This window comes from Tachypleus tridentatus, chromosome 1 (genome assembly GCF_004210375.1).
Source record: "Tachypleus tridentatus isolate NWPU-2018 chromosome 1, ASM421037v1, whole genome shotgun sequence".
Lineage (NCBI taxonomy): Eukaryota > Metazoa > Arthropoda > Merostomata > Xiphosura > Limulidae > Tachypleus > Tachypleus tridentatus.
The window spans coordinates 136,469,945-136,489,980 of record NC_134825.1 but is presented as its reverse complement, the minus strand read 5'-3'; the positions used below and the strand labels follow the sequence as shown (position 1 = coordinate 136,489,980).

The following is a 20,036-nucleotide window of genomic DNA, read 5'->3' as shown; positions in this document are numbered from 1 at the left end:
AAAAGACATGATGAATTATTTAAAGTAATGTTTTAGATGTATATGTTTTAATTGGAAAGGCTGCTTTTCTATTGGTAAAATTTTATAGAAGCTTAGTGGAGTTGTGTCTTAGACTAGGTACATATTTACCCATTGCTGTGCATTTATTTATATATATTTATATTGAGATTCCAGAAAGGAAATTAAAAAAAGATGTTTATTATAGTGTTGTGTTGTTTAATAGTCAGTAAATCATTATCAGTCATAAAAATGATTAATAGCATAAGTTACAGACAACAAAGGACAGTTTTCTTATCCAAAGTTGTCCATACACATCCACTTTTAAGAAAGTAAAAATTCAACTCACCCTTTCTTTTTCAGGAAGTTGTCTATTTATTTCTTAATCCTGTTACTACAGGTAATGTATCAAAGACCATTTCATTATCTTTTTATACTTGCATTCAAAACTTTATTGAACTACTATTTCATAACTTTGTGACAAATATTTTGATATCAAACTGAAGATTATAATTCAGTTGGTGGTATTATACATTATTAAATTTCTTAATTGGAAAGTAAATATTGAATAGGCATACATAAACATCTATTTTTGTGTGTCATGTGGTATGTTTAATGCAGCATTGGCACAAATTAAATGTTTAGATATCAAATTACAAAGTCTATATTTTTTAGAATATAAAATTTAGTTAGAATATAAACTTAAAAACCTTTTTATTTTTTTGTTTGCTGAGCTATCACTATATTTAATTATTCAAACACAGTGACTCCCATTCACCTCTTTCATTTTTGGAAATGGTCCTTCGTATATAACAATTTCCACTTAAGACGTGAATAGCTAATCAGAAGCTCAGAATGTTTTCTTCGTGAGTTTTTCAGCAATTTTCAAATACAACAGTCTCCTCTTTCTTTTGAGATGAAAGTTCAATCTGGTAAGTTGAGTCTTTAGTTTTTTCATGATTTCATATTTTTTTAAGATTCAAATACAGATTAGATATTAAATTTGACAAATTATAATGGAATTCTCTGGCATCATTGAAGTAATTTATTATTTTTTGGTTATTTGTATTTATGTATAAAACCTAAAAAAAAATTTGGTTTCACTAAAGATCAGTTGTATATTATTGGATACAGTAAGATGAGTGTACATGTACCACATCATTGTAACTTCTGTATTTTTTTATCCAGGCACGACTGAAAGGTCAATATAATAAAACTAATAAATATACATACTCTTAACTCTTTTTCTCCTTTTGGATTAAAATATAAGCAGTCCTTTTGTTGGTGTTTATGTGAAAAAGAGGGCATAAACACTGATTTACTACTTTCTCCAGTTTCTTTAATTGGGACCATTCTTTAATCTATTTATAAATGTCTTCCTTCAGGGATGGTGTGAATATATGGTCAGTCAAGAATTTCAGGGGCTATTCACAGATGAAGAGGATTCCCTACACAATGTTTTATCTTTCTTGCTCTCCAACATGGTCTGTGCTTATTAAAGGATGAATTTTCAGGCTTAACTTTGATAGTTCTGTGACAGTGTCTTGTGTTTCTCTAGGGCTCCTTGTTTTTGCATTTTGGATTTCCTTCTTTGGACCATTCCTTTTGTTTCACCTTTCTAGTTTGCCATGCTCCATGGGTTTTGTCTGTGGTAACAATAGATTCATTCTGTTAGGACAGGATGGGATTATAACTCTACTTCTTCTCTCTACTTCATAGGTTCCAACCCATTGTCAGGTCCTGTTAATATCACAAGATTGGCTGTTACAATTGGGTTTCTGCTTTTGCAGCTCTTTTCTATGTATCCAACTATTTCACTTCATTTTAGGCTCTCTCTGTGTAGGCAGTCATAATTGGATATGATACACCTGGTTATCCAGAAGCTCAAGTTTCTAGCATAGCAGTTATGATGTCCTTCTTATGAATTAGGGTTTAATTTCTGAGGTTCACATGTATCTGTTTTAGTTTTACTTATTCCCAAAGGTACATTTGTCTGTGGTAATGACTTAACTATTGGAATTGGTATATGGAGAGAAGGTTAAACCAATTTCAATAAGTAATATTAACCAGAATTTGTTTTTGACCTTGCTATTCAGCAGAGATTTTTGCATCTTTTACAATTGCTTTGTGTCAGACAGTCTTATTAACTATCATTCAATCATCATGACTACATGTGTTTTTTAATTTCCCAGTACTCTCCAGATTCTAGTAACCAGGCAGCCTCTCAAAGTGGATTTTTATATGGGGTGAAGGGATTTCCCAGGAAGATTCTATATTTTCAGTTTACCTGCTTTGGGATGTGAACTTCCACTCTGTTTGTCATATATGACAACCCTGGCCTGGAATATTTGTAGATGGGTGGCCTTGGGGTGCTTACCCTGGCATCAGTCAATTGGTTCTGTTGGGGTAGAGTTAACTGAGTACCACTGTTGGACATTTTCAACAATTGTTGTGGACATTGTGTCTGAAGCTGCTGCGTAGGTATAGTGCTCATAATACTCTCGTGTTGCTGCAATATCCATGTTTGACATTGTAGTTAGTCCCCTCATGGGACTCCATGGTGGATGAGTTCAGTGGACACTAATCAACCTCCTTTTATTATGGATCCCCTATTCAAGAAATAAATAAAATAGTAAAACTCAGCTCATTGGTAAGCGACCATGTCCTGAAGATTCTGACCAACATTCTTCAACAAGTTTTGATACTGTACCCCATATTTTGATTTTACATTCCTTATCAGAGAAAAAACATATTGGGACACATGTCTACTTTTATTCAGAAGTGATTAAAAGGACTTATTGGCCCTTCAAAGTCATTCCAGAATCTATTTTCTATGGGCATCTTGGAGGAAACATCTACACCAACCCTCACCAAACTCATCTTAAATACCAAAACCATGGTTACTCCCCATGCTACTTTGAATTCCTCATGAGGAGTTATTGTTACGAGGAAAACATCCCTGAGTCAGAAATACTTGCTGGTTTCTCTTATCAAGAAGTTTCTGTAATACGACATATATCTTCTCATAAAGATGGAATTACGCTGTCTACTGATGTTCTTATGTTGACACTTACATCTCCACATATGCCTGCCTCTGTCAAGGCTAGTTATTTTCATTGTAAGATATGGACAAACATTTTTAACCCTCTCTGTTATCAGTTTCAGTGAATCAGTCATTCAAAGACATTTTGTCATGCTTCTGTGACATGTACTTATTGTGGTGGCAAAGATGACAATGCCTACATGGGTTAACTGAACCTCTTTGTGTTAACTGTAATAATTCCTATCTCTCTTACTTTTGTTTTTGTAATTAGTGATGGTGGAGAAAGAGGTACAGTGTGTGAAAACTGCCAGTAACATTTCATATCCCTAGGCTTGGAAGTTATTATCTCCAATTGCATCTTGGACACATACTGCTGTACTATGCTGCACTGCTATAGTGGGTAAGCACTATGGAGAAAGAGGTACAGTGTGTGAAAACTGCCAGTAACATTTCATATCCCTAGGCTTGGAAATTATTATCTCCAATTGCATCTTGGACACATACTGCTGTACTATGCTGCACTGCTATAGTGGGTAAGCAGATATATGTTTTTGTGTATCTTTCAGGATCTATTTCACATGACATGAATTTTTTACCCTTCATGAAAAATGAGTTAACAAATCAATATCTACTCCTGTCTTTGTCCTCACTGTTACTTCCAGTGACAGACCAGATCCATCTCCTTTGGCCCTAAGGTGCAGAACAGTTATTCATTTGTGCCTACAGTCACTGGAATCTATTTCCCCTGATGGAGATCTGCCCACCCTTCCCAAGGAAGAATCCATGGAAGCTGACAAATCTTTTTGCAGTAAAGAAAAATGATGTGGTTTCAAACAAAAGTGTTCTTCATCCAGATCCCTTCCATTTAAGTAAAAATGGCCTCTTCAGTGTAATGTAACTGTCAAGGTTACATTCTAATGTACATGAAATTAAGGCTTTGGTTGATTCCTATCATTCCTTATGTCTCTCTATACAGGAAATTTTCCTGAAACCATGTGATACTGTAACCTATTGGCAGTTTTCTTTATATCAGAATGACAGGTTGTATGATGAACAAGTTCCTGGTGGGGTGGCACTTCTGCTCTTGTCTTTGCCACTTGATACACCCTGTAAGCCAGCCATCCATATTTCCTTGAGCTATACTGTTACTGTTTGTTCTCTTTATCTGTCTTCTGGGAAGACTCATTAGCAATAAGCTTTGATGCTGTTCTAGAACAGTTGCCATCTTTGTTTTTCATCTTGGGAGACTTGATTGTCCAGGTACCCATCCACTGAGCTTCAGCTAGGGCTTGATGTCTACTGGGATTGGGCTCTCTCCTTGCTCCTCCTCCCATACAAATAACAAAAATAAAAATAAACAACATACACAAAAAGTATAAACAAAATTGCTGTTTATTACATTTGACCAAATACTCACCAACAGAATGTTGAAATTTTATTTTCATCTTTTAATATTAACTAACAAATATCTGCACACCAGTTTACAGAATCCCTGTATTGTGAGAAGTTATTTAAATTGTACGTGAGGAACAGTAGCATTTCAACATTTCCGGGTAAAAGACTTTGACCTATCATGTATGATAATGTCACCATCAACACTAAAAGCTTTGCTGGCCAATATGGGAAATTGAGCTTCATTTGACTTACAAAAGTCAACTGGTTAGTATTTGAATAGAAAATTGGTGGCTCATCCAGAAATAATTGCAGTTCTTTCAAGGAAGTCAAGGTGTTGGTATTTGTGTCTGCTGTTAAAAGAAGGTAAACTTTGCTAAAATTTTGATTTTTTTTCCTGAAGTACAAATTTTGTAGTGTAATATGAGTGCTTTATAGATTAGTTTATAGTCAGCAAACCAAAACAGTAAAGTGTTTGTAGTGTTGAATCAAAGGCAAGAAACATTAAAGAACAAGGTAAAAAAGAGAACTGAAGGAGCCTTCTGTGGATGAATAAAAAAAAATGTGAAAGATTACTTACTTTGAATCTTTGACTCAAACTCTGCCCAAGAGTATTCCAACTCTGGAATATTGTGGAACTTGTTGGTCAGAGGTTTTCCATTAGAGACATCGTGAGCTTGTAGCAATGAAAGCAACTTAACCTCTTTGTAGGCTTTCCCTTTCTCTAACTCTGGAACATTGTGGAACATATTGGTTGTGATTTTTAGGTCAGAGAGATCATTAGCTTGTAGCAATGAAAGCAAGTTAACTTTTGTGTCAGCTTTCCATTTCTCTGTTAGGAAATAGTGGGTTTTATAATGTGTCAGTTAACATCATGACCGTGTAAACTTCAGTCTCCTCACTGGAGGCAAATCATTTGTCCATTTCTTAAAGAAAATTTCTCAATGTGAGCAGACTGTTGAATTTCAGGTAATACAGATTTTTCTTCAAAATCTTAACTGCTGGGATGAGACCAAATGCACAGGTATTTGAGTGACTCAAATTATTTGTTTTGCACTTGATAGGCTTAAGAATTTTCCATTATAGACTACTGGGATTGAGAAAGGGGCAGATCTTATGGTCAGAAGCATAGATCATCAGGGTTTGTATTTTCCTTGACTAGGCATTTGAGAATGTTGTGAGAGGTATTTACCTTGTGGGCACATCTTAAATTAATTTGTGCTGGATGAGATTTATGATTGTGTGAATCTCTTTAGTTTTTCAGAGGCTGAAGATAAATGTTTAAAATGACCAGCAGTAGACCTTCAATGATTAAGTAAATCTTCATCAGGCTTCTGCCTTAGTATTCCATCATATACCTTAAGTTGCAGGGTATGAGCCATGCATTACATATTGGTTATGCTGCTTAGATTTAAGACATTTGCGATATTGCAGGCAGTCTCAGAGCATGACAAAAACATGCTGGGGTTGTAGATCCCACTTTCCAAACATACTGAGTAACCCTTTTGACAAATTTGGCTCTGTGTATGACTCTTGGGGGTGCTTAAAATATATAAACTTATGCTGTTAATCACAGTTTCTGTTATGGCAAGTTGGGACACAAGGTCAGCAGTCCAAGTCTGAAAAGTGACGTTGAGATGATAGATTATAACAAAACTCTAGAAAGGTGATAAGATATTGGAATCCTTCATTTTCACCATCAGATACAGTTGCTTTTAAAGTATAATCATTTAGCTATTAGAACAAGTAATCAATGATGTATGTGGGACATCAATGGAGAAGTGTACAATCTTCTGAAGACATTGCATGAAAGTTTGTGTTGTACTCCTCTTGGCCATTAAAATTTCAGCAGCCAGATTTTCATCTTCATGTTTTTCCTTCTAATTCTCATTTTTATTGCTCTGCAAGGTTTCAAGTGTTTGTTTATGAAATAAAGCAAGATATGTTCTCAGCGATTTGGTTCCAAAAACTTCTTGAGTGACATGCCACCCATAGATATCATGGTGGAGCACAAGATGTACTTTGTGAAATTATCTGCTTTATTTTCTAACATAAATAATCTCCACAGACTATTTGAGCCATCTTTATCATTGGAATAAAAAATTATTAAAATAGCAAGTTAAAATAAGTTTTTGACTAAAATAAAATAAAACTTTGCATGAAAGCAAGAAGTGGTTATGATCACAGTTGAAAAGCCTGGGGCAACAGCAATATATATGGTGGAAAACTAATGAAACTGACAGTTTTTAAATGTAATTGTTATTGAGATAAAAAGATAGAAAGTTACTTGCTAATTCCATGTGATTTCTGAGGCCAGTAAATGCAGAAACAGTGATGTTGACATGTATTAAAATCATTATGCTGATTAATGCCTAATCCCAACTTCTCAAACCCTAACACCTGTTGTACTGAAAACCTCCAGCTGCCTCAGAAATTCACTTCTCCAGCCATGTCTGTTATTAACCCCTATTGTTCTATGAAATCCCAACTTTCAGTGAATGGTCAAATCCTTGTTGCTGGAAATACATTTCTTAACCAAACCAAATGGCCGGGCATGGCCAGGTGGGTTAAGACATTTGACTCACAATGTGAGGGTCGCAGGTTCGAATTCCCGTCGCACCAAATGTACTCACTCTTTCAGCTGTGGGGGCATTATAATGTGATGGTCAATCCCACTATTCTTTGGTAAATGAGTAGCCCAAGAATTGGCAATGGGTGGTGATGACTAACCACTTAAGTTGCCACAAAGATTAGTGCTTAGATGCCATTATCAATTATCTGTAATCAGATGTTTTTAACTTAACACTCAGTCAGAACAAAGTATTATTGGGTTAGCTCAATACTTGGCCAGGTTTTGTGAAGAATGCTCAGAATAATCATGTTTTTTCGCACATGGGTTCTTTCCCAGTCAAAGTGATACAGAATGGGGAACAAAAAGATGCTGTTATACTATGCTTTAGAGAGAAGTTAAAAATTGTATATGGAGTAAAAAAATATTAAAGTTGTCAAAATAAATCAATCAAATATTATGGGAGTTATTTAGTTTTTGAAGAAAGGTATTTCACTTTCCCAAACTGGGATGTTTAGAGATAGGATTATTCCCCTTCACTCTGCTCACGAATATGCTATAGAAATTTTGAGAAATTTAATTATTAGTATGTCCATGGTTTTATTAGTGTGTGCTGATTGAATATATGTTATAAGACCTGGCAAACATCTGGAGGATACAGAGGCTGGGTAAAGATCAAGATCAGGACCATAGACGTCAATGATGATGGTGACGGCTTTCATGATTTGGAGTTTGTTTGGAAATGATGAGAAGAAGCAAGTTGGCAATGTTCGAACAAAATGTTACCTCTACTTACCCTTCAGTGGGACCACCTGATGACTGGGAGCTATAAATCCAATACCATGGCTAGGATCATAAAGTCCAAAAGAGCCAGTAAAATAGATGTAGAGGGAAGCAGGAGAACCCCAAGAAAACCCACTTTCACAATACAGGTGCTAAATATTATAAATATTCTGCATTTATATTAACTGGAAATTTTGGATAAAATAGGTCAGGGTTGGAGGTAATATGATTGTCAACTTGTTTGATTTGTACCTTAAAATGGTGAGAATCAGTGTTGGAAAAGGAAGCTTTATAGTCGTTTGCTAACAGATCTGCTTTGTAAGTGTCTGTCTTGCCAGTGGTGGTGGTGTATTTGATATGATGGAATAATTTGTTGTTTTTCTCATTCATTGAAGATTTGAATTTCTTTCCAAAATTCTCTAGGATTATTATGGTTGGTATTCAAGGAGTTACAGAATAGAAACCAATTGTTATTCTTTAATATTGATATTTTTTCTTTTAATAAGGGTATGAATTATGTTGATTTGTGTTTAAAGGTACAGGTCTTGTATATTCATAAAACTTCTTATGCATCTTTATTCTAGAATAAGGTTGTGTATTTCTGAATTAAGTTTTCAGTGTTGTATTATGTTAGACTTGTTTGTCATGGGGATAGTCAATATAGTTGCTTGGGCTGTTGTGTGAATGATTTTTTCAGTGGACTATAAATGCATGTTTTGGGAGATTGGCTGGTTTTCTAAAAAATAATTTAAGAGTGAGTCTTGAATAGTATTGCACTACCTATATTGGCAGAGCTAGCTCCCTCTGATTATCCTACTCATTCCTTTCTTTCTTGATTGGTACAGCAGCATTCAGATGTGTTTTTTCACATGTGCCTACTATTTATAATTGTACTTCATTGACGTTTCAATACCATTTTTCTTTACTGTGTTTGGATTCAGTTGTTTTAATTTGTTTATTATAACAAAATTATATGGTAACTTAGAATGCCTGCATGATTCAATGTATCGAAAATGGAAGTTCCTGTTATGGCATCACATTCAACTTTATCTGCTGAGGAGGTACAGGACTTAATTTGCAGGGAGCTAGATTTCTACATTAAGCTGACAATTTATTCCAATTTTAATCTGAAGATGAATGCAATCAAGGATATAAATTTTACTTGGAGTTTTCATTTCATAGAGCAACTTTGTTTTTTATTGTTTATGAGATGGATAACAATTCATACTCAAGTGTTTTTTTACAGTAGATTGAACCTCTCAAAACAAATTAAACTTCTGAACATTCTTTTTTTTCCTATCTGTTAGGTTCATTTTTCATATATGGGACAAAAAGTGTGTATGTTCTAGAAGTAGTGTGGTGCCCTGCACATGAGCTTCAGCTTTATCTCTGAACACACTAGTCGCATCTAAGTAGTTGCTTTCTGCCTGGTTTCAGGACTGGAAAGGCCAACTTCAGGTGACTAACGCTGATGTTTGAACTACCCGTTAGTCGTCCTGGCGAGTTGCTATTACACTTTTGCTGCATGTCATTTAACACTTTTTAGTACTGGTCATAATGACACATAACCCGGAACCAGGACTGGAAAGACCAACTTCAGGTGACCGACAGTGGTTCTTGTACTTACCTGTTAGTCTTCCTGATGGATTATGATCTTTACCATTCTGCTACAGGAAGTCCTTTACAACTTTGTAGACATTGGTTTTATGCCATTTTATGTTTTAATTGCTGTTTTGTTTATACCTTTGTTTCATTTTACGAATATTACTACATTTACTTTACTTTTACCTATTCACAGGACATTTGGCTAATTTTTATTACGATTTTGCTATGTCTTTTAACACTTCTTATTTTACCTTTTGATAATGGCTGTTTTGACAACATAACCCAGAACCAGGACTGGAAAGGCCAACTTCATGACTGACAGTGGTTCTTGTACTTACCTGTTAGTCTTCCTGGCAGGTTATGATCATTACCATTTTGCTAGAGAAAGTCCTTTACAACTTCTCTTACTCTGCTTTCTCTCTTAACATTGTAGACTAGGTGTTTACATTGATTTTATACTTTTTCTGTTTTTCAATGATGTTTTGTTTTACCTTCATTCCCTTTTATGTATTTTACTACATTTAATTTATTTTTACCTTTTTACTGGACATTTGGTGCAGATAGCCTAGCTGCTTTGTGCCATAAAACACTAAATCAATCAATCAATCTGCCTGGTTTCACTGTTAGGTGCCTATGCTGGCTTTTCCACTTTCTCATTGTGGAATTCTAGCTTTGTGTAGGAGGAGGACAGATCATATCAGAAGTTAACATTTTCATGCACTGAAAATGTATTTCTGATAGGTACTTCCCTTCTCTCACACATTGCACAATTCCTCCCCACTACTGGTGTTATTCATTTCAAATCCTGCCAATTCTCAAAAATGAGGATCAGCAAAAAAAGTTACCATTGGTAGAGAGTGGTCACATGATATATACAATTTCAAATGTGGCAGGCACTAAATTTGTGGAACATATAAACTGCTACACTGAGCACTAAATATTTTTTTAGTAATGCTTAAGAACAGAAATAAGATTAAGATCGCTTTATGTGACAAGAGACAAGTACATATTGGAAATTCATTTTCAGTATAAGAAAATCTTAACATTTCTTATTGCAAGAAGCCAAAGCCTCAGGTTTGTTAGAAAATAACAACTTAACTCATCTCTATAGCCTAGATGTTTTTTACTAGCGAGCAAACTTGTAAACTCAGGATACATTTTTACATTTCTCCAAAGCAATTTCTGCTCTAATTTTATCCTTTTTTTGTCTTGCTTCCTTGTTTTCTGCTCCTGATCTGCTACTTCTCTCTAAAATAGTACAATCTATTTCAAATGTATTTATCAAGTAAGTAAACTGCAAATGTAGTGTACCATGTCTTTCTGATCCTTCTGAAAGTTACAATTGAGCTCACAATTATCGAAAAATTACTCAGTCTTGCACATATACAAACCACTAGTTATTCAGCTATTATGTTTACAACATATCTACTTATGTGTAAGTAGTAGATAATTTATATAATTCCTAATGTATTAAATTTTCTGCAGCTACCAAAATAATACAAAAATAATTTCAATTCTTACATAAGTTCTCTGTCTTAATTAAACTAGTGGCATTTCTTTATTTTAATCTACTATTTAATAACTTTACACTCATATAACTTGGTTCCACTACCTAGAAAAGTAAAGCTTATCAAGTTGGTTTCAAGTAGAACTTTGCAGTTATCTTATTAATTGATAAAACAATAATCTATGAGCACTGATTACATTGACTAGTGTTATGTGAAGTACCATTAACTTGAAATTGTGATGAAATTGATTAATGTCAATGGAACAGAATCAAATATCTGAAGTGTTTGTTTTTTTTCAATAATACCAACTAAACATATCTCATATGAGAATGACTAAGTAGTTGAATGTAATTGATTAAGGAGCCAAAAAGTAAATCAGGTCACAAGCTTTGGGTTTAAGCCTTAGCTATAACTCCAGACTTAGCTATGTCAGCAGTAATTAAACTTAAAAATGTATGTTCCTAACTAATATAGCTGGAAAACTGCTAAAGTTGAGTGCTAATAAAGTAATATTATTGTTGTTGAAACAACATTATGACACAGAAATATTTATAATTTATCTCTCTGAGAGCTTAAAAATGTTCATACAGCACTAGAGAAAACAATTCCAGAACTCTAAGCCAATCTTCATAACTTAAATGAGTTAAACCAGGAATACTTTTAAGTATATTGACGATGTTTAAAAACACATAGATTCAAGAATGACAGAGATGAAATAAAAACCTTATAATCCAAGTGCTTTTGAAAAGTGAACCTTTCTTCTTTGGGGTTAAAGTTAGAGTTCCTTTTATTTTTCTAACTGCTTTAGTTTTGAAATCTGTTTCAGTGTCTGTGACATCATTAATGTAATGACCTTCATGATGTTACTGAACTCTCTCTGTATGTATCAGTTGTTCATTTACACCACCACTTTCAGTTTGACCCTGAAGAAGAAAGGTCCACTTTTCAAAAGTACTCAGGTTATAGGGTTTTTCTTTCATCTCTACTTTTAATTACAGTAACTCACATGAAATTTCTACATAAAATATTTTATTCTGTTGCATGTATATGGTTTACTTTTAATAAATCATTAATGACACTGTGTTTGATTTTGTGGCTTCCTTATCACAGAAAAGAACTGCAAGCTAAAACTGTAGTTTAACACCTTCACTGCAAAAATTGACCATTGTCAATTGAAACTGTAATGTTGTTAAGTGTGGAGAATGGGACTCTTACATTGTAGAATTTATGGTGGTTTATTTTTACTTTAAGGTTATATCTAAATATTAAGAGTAACTGCCTTCCCACAACTGGCTGCAGACAGAGAAAATCAGTAGGATTTAAGAGGTCATGGGTTCAAGTACTCAACTTCCAGCTCTTTAGTTATTCTCCTCACTTGCTGGTGAATTTGACATCAGTGTCAGAACTTTGATAGATGAAATATTCTCAATGCATGTGGGTGATATAGCTACAAATCTTGTCTTAAGGATGATAACAAGGACTGGTAATGAAAGAATAGTTGTGGATTTTTGATCTAATTATGTTGTTTTTTTCTTTGTATTAGGTTTATTATTGTTTTATAGTACTGATTTTAATTATCTAAGGACAATGCAATGTATTTAATAGTATTAGATTTACATATATATATAAACAGTACAACATTTTAGGAGTTATTCTAAGAATTTGTATATATAATGCAATTTTGTGATTTTGAATTTTGATTTAGCTTCTTACTGAATTGTCGCTCAGTGTGACAATGATAAGTCTACAGATTTACAATGCTAAAATCAAGGGTTAGATTCCCAATGGGAGACTCGGCAGATAGCTTGATGTAGTTTTGTGATTAAAAACACACACACTTACTGAATAATTTTGGTCACTTTTACTTTTACATATTTAAGAATACAAGTTTTGCACTTTCCACTGTTTAAAATTTTAATTTTTATTATTCAATATTGTTTTGAAGAAAATATAATGTCAGATAAAGAAACTTTAAGGTAATTTTAAGTTGGAAAACAATAAAAGATGTTAAATTAAGACACTAATGTTTTGAAGGAGAATTAACAAATTTTAGAGAACACCTATGAAATCTAATTATATAATGAAAGGCTTAAGTATTAAAATTCTTTGGAGCTTGTATAATGTTCATTGTTCAAAAAATTTTATGAGTTTTTTAACAAGGGCTAAGTAGTTTATAAATGTAGGTTTAAAAAACTTGTAATTTAAGTTTCTTACAGAAAAAGAAATCTACATTTCAATGTGAGTCTGATGTGGTTAGTATGACCAGTTTGACTAATTTCTTATGGGCTATTTTGTAATGTTTTGGTCAGATACCATGCTAAAAAGTGATGAACTATAGAAAAAATGTAGTTTTTTTTTGTATGAAATCATTTTATGTTTCTGCAATTATTATAACTGTTCAGAACAGTTCATATTGGAAATGGTGTGTCCTCTTGGAATATGCTTGATTAAGTTAATAAATAAAAATACCTGTGCATATGTATAAATAAGTTACTTTAAAATAATTATTGGCTAGTGTACTGTAGGTTGCTCAGGAATATGGCTGATGACTTCAGTGCATTTGCAATAGATACCTATATATGCAAGTGGAATCATCATATTTATTCCCTTTCTTTGGATCACACTGTTTGAAGTTCATCTTTTTTTTTCATTTACAGGAAATTTTAATGACCCATGGGGTGTTACATAGGTACCCAGTGTTTAGTATAAAATTGACATTTCAAATTTATAACAATCAAAGTTCGACACTTAATCTTTAATAATTTCAGAATTAGTTATACATGCTTTTCATGTTCATAGTTTTTTTTAGAACCATATTCTTTGTAGTTTATACTTGGATTTGATTTTTTTTAAATATTCAGATAGACAAGAAACGAGTATCTCATATTTCTGCTGTGATCATGCTTCGAAGGTCAGATAAAAGAAAAGACAGAGTGGAAATCTCCCCAGAACAACTTTCTGATGCCTCTACACAGGCAGAGATATCCTTTTTAGTATTTGATTGTAGATTCATTAATTTTAATGCAGTTTGTTTAAAATGTTTTTGGATTAAGCTACATATTGAATCCTTAAACTGTTGTACATGAAAATGTACAGCATAATATGAAACCTGTAACAAGCTGAAATTATGACAGTAACAATAGTAATATTTAAGCCTATCCTCATAACTACTTCTATACTCATCTCCTATACCAAGCATTTCTATATTTCTTATTATTTTTAATATAGTTTTTCTGGCTTTCACAGCTGTATAGTTCTGGTTTAAAACATCCCGTACAACTGACTTAATAGTCTTAGGAAACAAGCCAGCTTTTGCTCTATTTAAATGTAAACCATCATTCCAAAAAGCTCTCTTCTTCTTTTGAACTGATTTCACAAGTCCAATTAGACAAACTGCTCATCCTCAGCTGAACATTTAGCTTTAGTGACCTACATATAACATCATCTCCACAATTACTTCTGGGCAGTATCCTTGACAAAATTAAGCTATATTCTTTTCCTTTAAATGCCTTTATCAATCCTCTATACTTTTTAATAAACTCCCCTGAAATACCTTCCCTACATCATTAGCCCTTACATGCACCACAAAAACTGCATCTCTGCTAGCCAGGGTTATATATCCTGCTTTCTAATTTATATCTTCTATCTGTACTCCTTGGTACCATATTCTGATTCTTTTCTCCCTATTTACCCCCAATCCTATTCTATCAACATGTCTTATCAAAGAATTGCCTACAACCTTCTTATCATTAACATTTTTCTCTCACCCATTTATTTTCATTCCCTTCAGTTGTTCCTCATCAGCAGAAGCTAAGAGCTGAAATTTGTTGCTTAACAGAATAGACTCGTTGTAACTAAATTCACTACCTTTTGCTCTAATAGTACTCTTTTTAACTTCCTGAAAGTCATTGTTAGCCAATGTACCCCTTGCATGTAAAAACTTAAGATATTTCTGAAATCCTACTGCCATTTCCCATAGTTCTCTTTATCTGTTGCCTCCACTTTAATTATAGTATCCTCCAGCCCCTCCTCCAACCTACAAACTACACATAAAAATTACACATCTTCATCACTAGCTTCCTTAAAACTAAATGCCAGTCCCAAGTTCCCAAGTAAAACCCACTCATTACACCCATTACACCTAACAGATTGTGAATGCTTAATTTCTAGATTAGTCCAAACAGTTGTATTTATACTTATAGCCTGAAAATAAATACTCAATACCAAATACCATTAGCCTATTGTTAACACTGTTACTGTTAAGCCTAACATTTAAGAATCAGTTTATTTTCACTACTTTGTTTTTACACTGAAATAATAAAGTTTATTTTTAATTATACAGCAGTTAATAGTTACCAGAACAACAAAGTAGCCATAATATGTGATAATAATATGTATTTACTTTGATTTATATTCTGTTATTAACCTACTTATATCTACAAGCTGAATTTAAACTAGTATGGGAATACAATAGTGATATCATCTATGAATATTTTTCATGATAGTAGTTCTTGATTGACCTCAATTGATATCTGAAATACATTGGTCTATTCCTTCAATCACCATTTGGTGAAATAACACATCCCATAGGTATACTTACTTTTTAATAGATCAGGTGGTAGTGAACTGCCTAGTGGTAAATTTCATCAAGAATTTTTTATAATACCGAGACACAATTTCTTTAAATTTATGAAGTTCTCAAAGGTGTATCAGAACTAAATCAGTCATCCTATGGGATACTGACCCATAAACATTCACTAGATCTAAGCATACTACATTTAAATCATCCTTACACTATTTAACTTTTAGGATTGCTTCCCAAACCATGCTGACATGCTTAAGATACCTTGGAAAGCCTGGGAACCTATCCTTTGCAGTGATGTGTTGTTGTTGCCATATTCAAAAGGGAATGTGGAGAGCCTATTAGCAAGTACATTGAAGTAAATCTTACCCTCCATTCGTTTTCTTCTATGGGAATTTATAACTCATTCACTATAAACCACTCACCAGATGCACAGCCATTCTTTCATACTTTATCAGTCAATTTTGCCGAGATTGCTAGTATATGTAGACATGTTTTGTGAATACTATAGTTAATTGTATTAACCCCAGGGGTACTTCTCTCTTTGTTCTTTCTCACAATCCAATCAACTTTAAAACTGATATTATCCATGTCAAATTGTTACCCTAGGCTACTTGATCATCTTAACCTTGGCATGTACTCAAGCTGAACAACCCTATTCACATCACCATGTGTTTTTGACAGATGCTCTTCAACGTTTTCCTTACTAGTCTTCAGTTCCATACTTTTATTCTGTTTAAAGAGTTTATTAAATATACTTGGCTAATCCCATTTAAGTAATGTTAGATTTTTAGAGGTAATAACTTGTGGGACTGTGTATGAATCATACATTGTTCTGAATTGGTGCTTGTTGTTTTTCTCATTGTTTCAGTTGTATATTATCATCATATTATCATGTAGTGTAGAGAACATTCTAGGTCTCTGTGAAATATTGTTCAAGTAAGACAGACAGTTAGTGAGAAAAATAGGTATAAGCTGTGTGTGTTTGTGAGTTTAACAATAAATAGTGTTCAGTATTGTAACAACAAGGTAAAGAAGACTAATCTGACTCATCAATTGTGTTTTAAAGTAATTGAACACATCTGTGAACTTTTGATGAAACAATTATTATTTAAAGATCTGGATACAATTTGGTAACCAACACCATAGCATAAGTGAATTTATCACAGATTGTATTGTAATAACAAAGCAGAGAAGAATAATTTGCCTTGTTAATTGTGTTCTAAAGTAAATGAATGAGTCTGTGTAGACTTTGATGAAAAGAGATTGTTTAAAGTTCTAGATATAATTGTGGTTGTTCACATATCGATTTAATTTGATTTGGTATATATTATTTTAAAACTAGTAGACTGTGTGTTGTTTGTTTATTGTTTAAATTTATTGTCAATAAGTTGAAGAGATCTAGTGTAAAGAATCTGTTCTACACATGTGAAAACCTGGCATTGGCAAGCCAGTCAGGATTCTACAGTGGTAAATGGTAGTAGGTGTGAAGAAAAGTGGACAAAGCAGGCCTATATATGCACAGTGGTAATAGTGGCAAAAATACTGTAAAGATTAAGACCATGTTGACTGATGTTCATAAATGTAGAGAGAAGGATGAGCTATATGAGCTCAAAGATAATGATCTACAAGAGTTTCTTAAACAAAAAGACCTAGAGAGAAAAGCATTAACAGGGAAGAGAAAATAAAAATACAAATTGAGAAAGAACAAATTGAGAGGATGATACTTATTTGAAATATAGTTCAAGTAAGATAAACAGTCAAATAGATAGGTCTAAACCATGTGTGTCTGTGAGTTTAACCATAAATAGTGTACACTTGTGTTTTTAAGATACCTACGTTATAAGAAGAGAACAAAGAGGAGGAAAGGAGAAATGCAAGTAGAGAAAATAATAGCACGAATTGAGAAAGAAGAAAAGGAGAAGGAAAGAGAAGATGGACTGGAAATAGAGAGAATAATAGCAGAAATTAAGATCCTCAAGCTCACCCAAAACATAGATGAAGGATTCAAGAACGAAAATAGAATCAGGGCCAGCCAATCCAGCCTACGATCTGGTGACTAGAAAGATAGCATGGTTGCTTTACTGGAGAGCTATGAAAGATTCACCCAAAGTCAGAATTGGGACAGAGATGACTGGACAGTCTGTCTCAGCCCCATTTTCACAAGAAAAGGACTAAAAGTGTATGCAAGCATAATGTAAGAAGATGCCATGGACCATGTCAAGGTAAAAGTGGCCTTACTTAAACTCTATGAACTTACTGATAAAGGTTTTCATCAAACATTTAGAGAAGTTAAACCTAACACTGGAGAAACTGTATTTCAGTTTATGGCACATCTAAGGTGATAGATACTTCACAAGGTGGACTGATGTTACCAAGTGTGAAAACAGTATAGAAAAAAATGGCAGATCTCTTAGTACTTAAACAGTTCACAATTGAATGATTCACTGAAGTCACTGCCACTAAAAGAGGGAGCACCCCAAGACATGGATAAGATGATAAATCTGGAAGAACAGTATACTGAAACCTATGAAGGGAGTATAATTTCTAAGTCCAAGTATTACAAATTAAAATCAAACCCAGAGGTGACTGACCAGAAGCAGGATGCTACCAAGGGAGAGAAGTCAACAAACAAATAGGGGAAGAGATGCTATGCTTGTTATAAAATTAAGCACATTGTAAGTGGGTGTTAAGTCTTTCACCAACAAACAACTGCATAAATCTCAATATAAAGCAGCTGTAACTACCTATAAAGATGGTGCTGCTAGGAAACAAGAAAAGAGTGTCTATTACCTTGGATGTTACTGCCAGAAGAAACAGTGCAAAGACCTTTCCAATTTAACACAAGAAGGAAGTGCTTATTATTATGATTAGACAGTGCTAATGATGATCAGAGCATGTTATAAACATGTGTCCACAAACCAGAACATATCAGTAGAGACAAGCAGGTGAAAGTCTTAACAAACACTGGGTATCTGATGAACAGATGATGGGCAGAATACATTTGTGTGTGTTTATTAGTGGAACAGTGAAAATGTTTGGCATAGCAAGAACAAATATAGATACTCTGTACTACAGTAGAGACTTTTAATCCATGTGTTTGAAGTCTGCAATCTATGAGTTGGTGATTGATAACATACCAAGCAGTAGAGGTTTGGAAGAATGAGACAGAGTAAGAACTTACGAGGCATTTGCAGTCACCACAGAAGCTCAAAAAAAGAAAATCAAACAAGACATTGAGTATCTGCAGGTCTTGAAAGAAGACATGATGAATATAGGTCTGTGGGAACTGAAGGAAACACAGAAGAAAGACCTTTTATCACAGAAGCTTTGGGAAAGTACCCACAAAAACAAAGGGGAAAGGAACTCAGAGAACTAGAAGAGAACAATGTACCAGACTTGTCAACAAAGTTCAACTGGGTAAGTTAAACAGATCATAGTATCAACAGAGTATTGGAGTCAAATATGAAGCTGGCTTATGAGTCAATTGTAGCTAGGATCAAAGAATGATGGCAGACAGAATCACCAGCAATTTCCATTGGGTAAGTATTATTGGAAATATGACCAGGCTCTGCAGGTCATGTGACATCTACCAAAAGACAATACCAAGAAAGAAAGTAGCCAAAGTGCCACTGGATGAGATGCTTTTCATGTAACAGCTGTTTAGCAGAGTAGCTGTGGACTTGATTGGACAAATAGCACTTGCATCTGACAAGGAGGCCCAACATGGCCAGGTGGTTAAGGCACTCGACTCATAATCAGAGGATAGTGGGTTTGAATCACCGTCACACCAACCGTGTTCACCCCTTTTGCCATGGGGACATTATAATGTGATGGTCAATCTCAGTATTCATTGGTAAAAGAGTAGCCCAAGAGTTTGGGTGGGTGGAGATGACTAGCTGCCTTCCCTCTAGTCTTACACTGCTAAATTAGGGATGGCTAGTGCAGATAGCCTTAGAGTAGCTTTGTGTGAAATTCAAAACAAACCAAATCTGACAAAGACAATTGGTAAGTGCAGACTGTGACATGTTATTCAGAAGCCATGGTGCTGCCAAAAATAGAGATGGAGAGAGTAGCAGAAGCCTTCCTAGAAGTGTTCCACACAACAGGTTTTCAAACACAAGTCTTGACTAATGGAAGGACTTAGTTTACCTTGTAAATGATGCAAGAGATGTGTAGGCAGATATTTACCAGCACATACAACTGTAGAGGTACTTTGAGAGAGATAGTCAAGGAAGATGTGTCAAGAGAGACCACGTGACAGGAACAGGTACTTTCAGGGAGTATAATTTGCTTACTGAGACGTCCCTGAAGCAACTACAGGATTTTCACTCTTTGAGTATCTGTGCAGAAGATGAGTCAGAGGTGTGGAACATATACCAGTAATTGTTAGACCTCAGAAAACAACTGTAGGAAACCTATCAACTTGCTCAAGAAAGTTTGTATGCAGCTCAAGGCAGCTAGGAGCACTTCTATGGCAAGAAAGCTAAGTGGTCAGCAGTATAGACTATAAAGTGGATAAGAAGAACAATGCATTAAGGTAATTTGAGAGGTAAA

The 20,036-nt window shown here is 34.1% G+C and overlaps 1 protein-coding gene across 3 annotated transcripts in view; it reads left to right on the top strand.

Annotated features, from left to right (window-relative positions):
• The window catches only part of LOC143225090 (lys-63-specific deubiquitinase BRCC36-like), a 77,065-nt gene that overhangs the window by 2,997 nt on the left and 54,032 nt on the right, over window positions 1-20,036 (top strand). Inside the window, exons 1-2 of one of the 3 annotated variants that reach the window (XM_076453845.1) lie at window positions 7,666-7,933; window positions 13,759-13,879. In XM_076453845.1, the coding sequence (XP_076309960.1) occupies window positions 7,781-7,933; window positions 13,759-13,879 (274 nt within the window). In that variant the 5' untranslated portion in view covers window positions 7,666-7,780. Of the gene's footprint in view, window positions 1-7,665; window positions 7,934-12,182; window positions 12,381-13,758; window positions 13,880-20,036 lie in introns of those variants that run through there. The other 2 variants (XM_076453867.1, XM_076453856.1) reach the window with 2 other exon arrangements.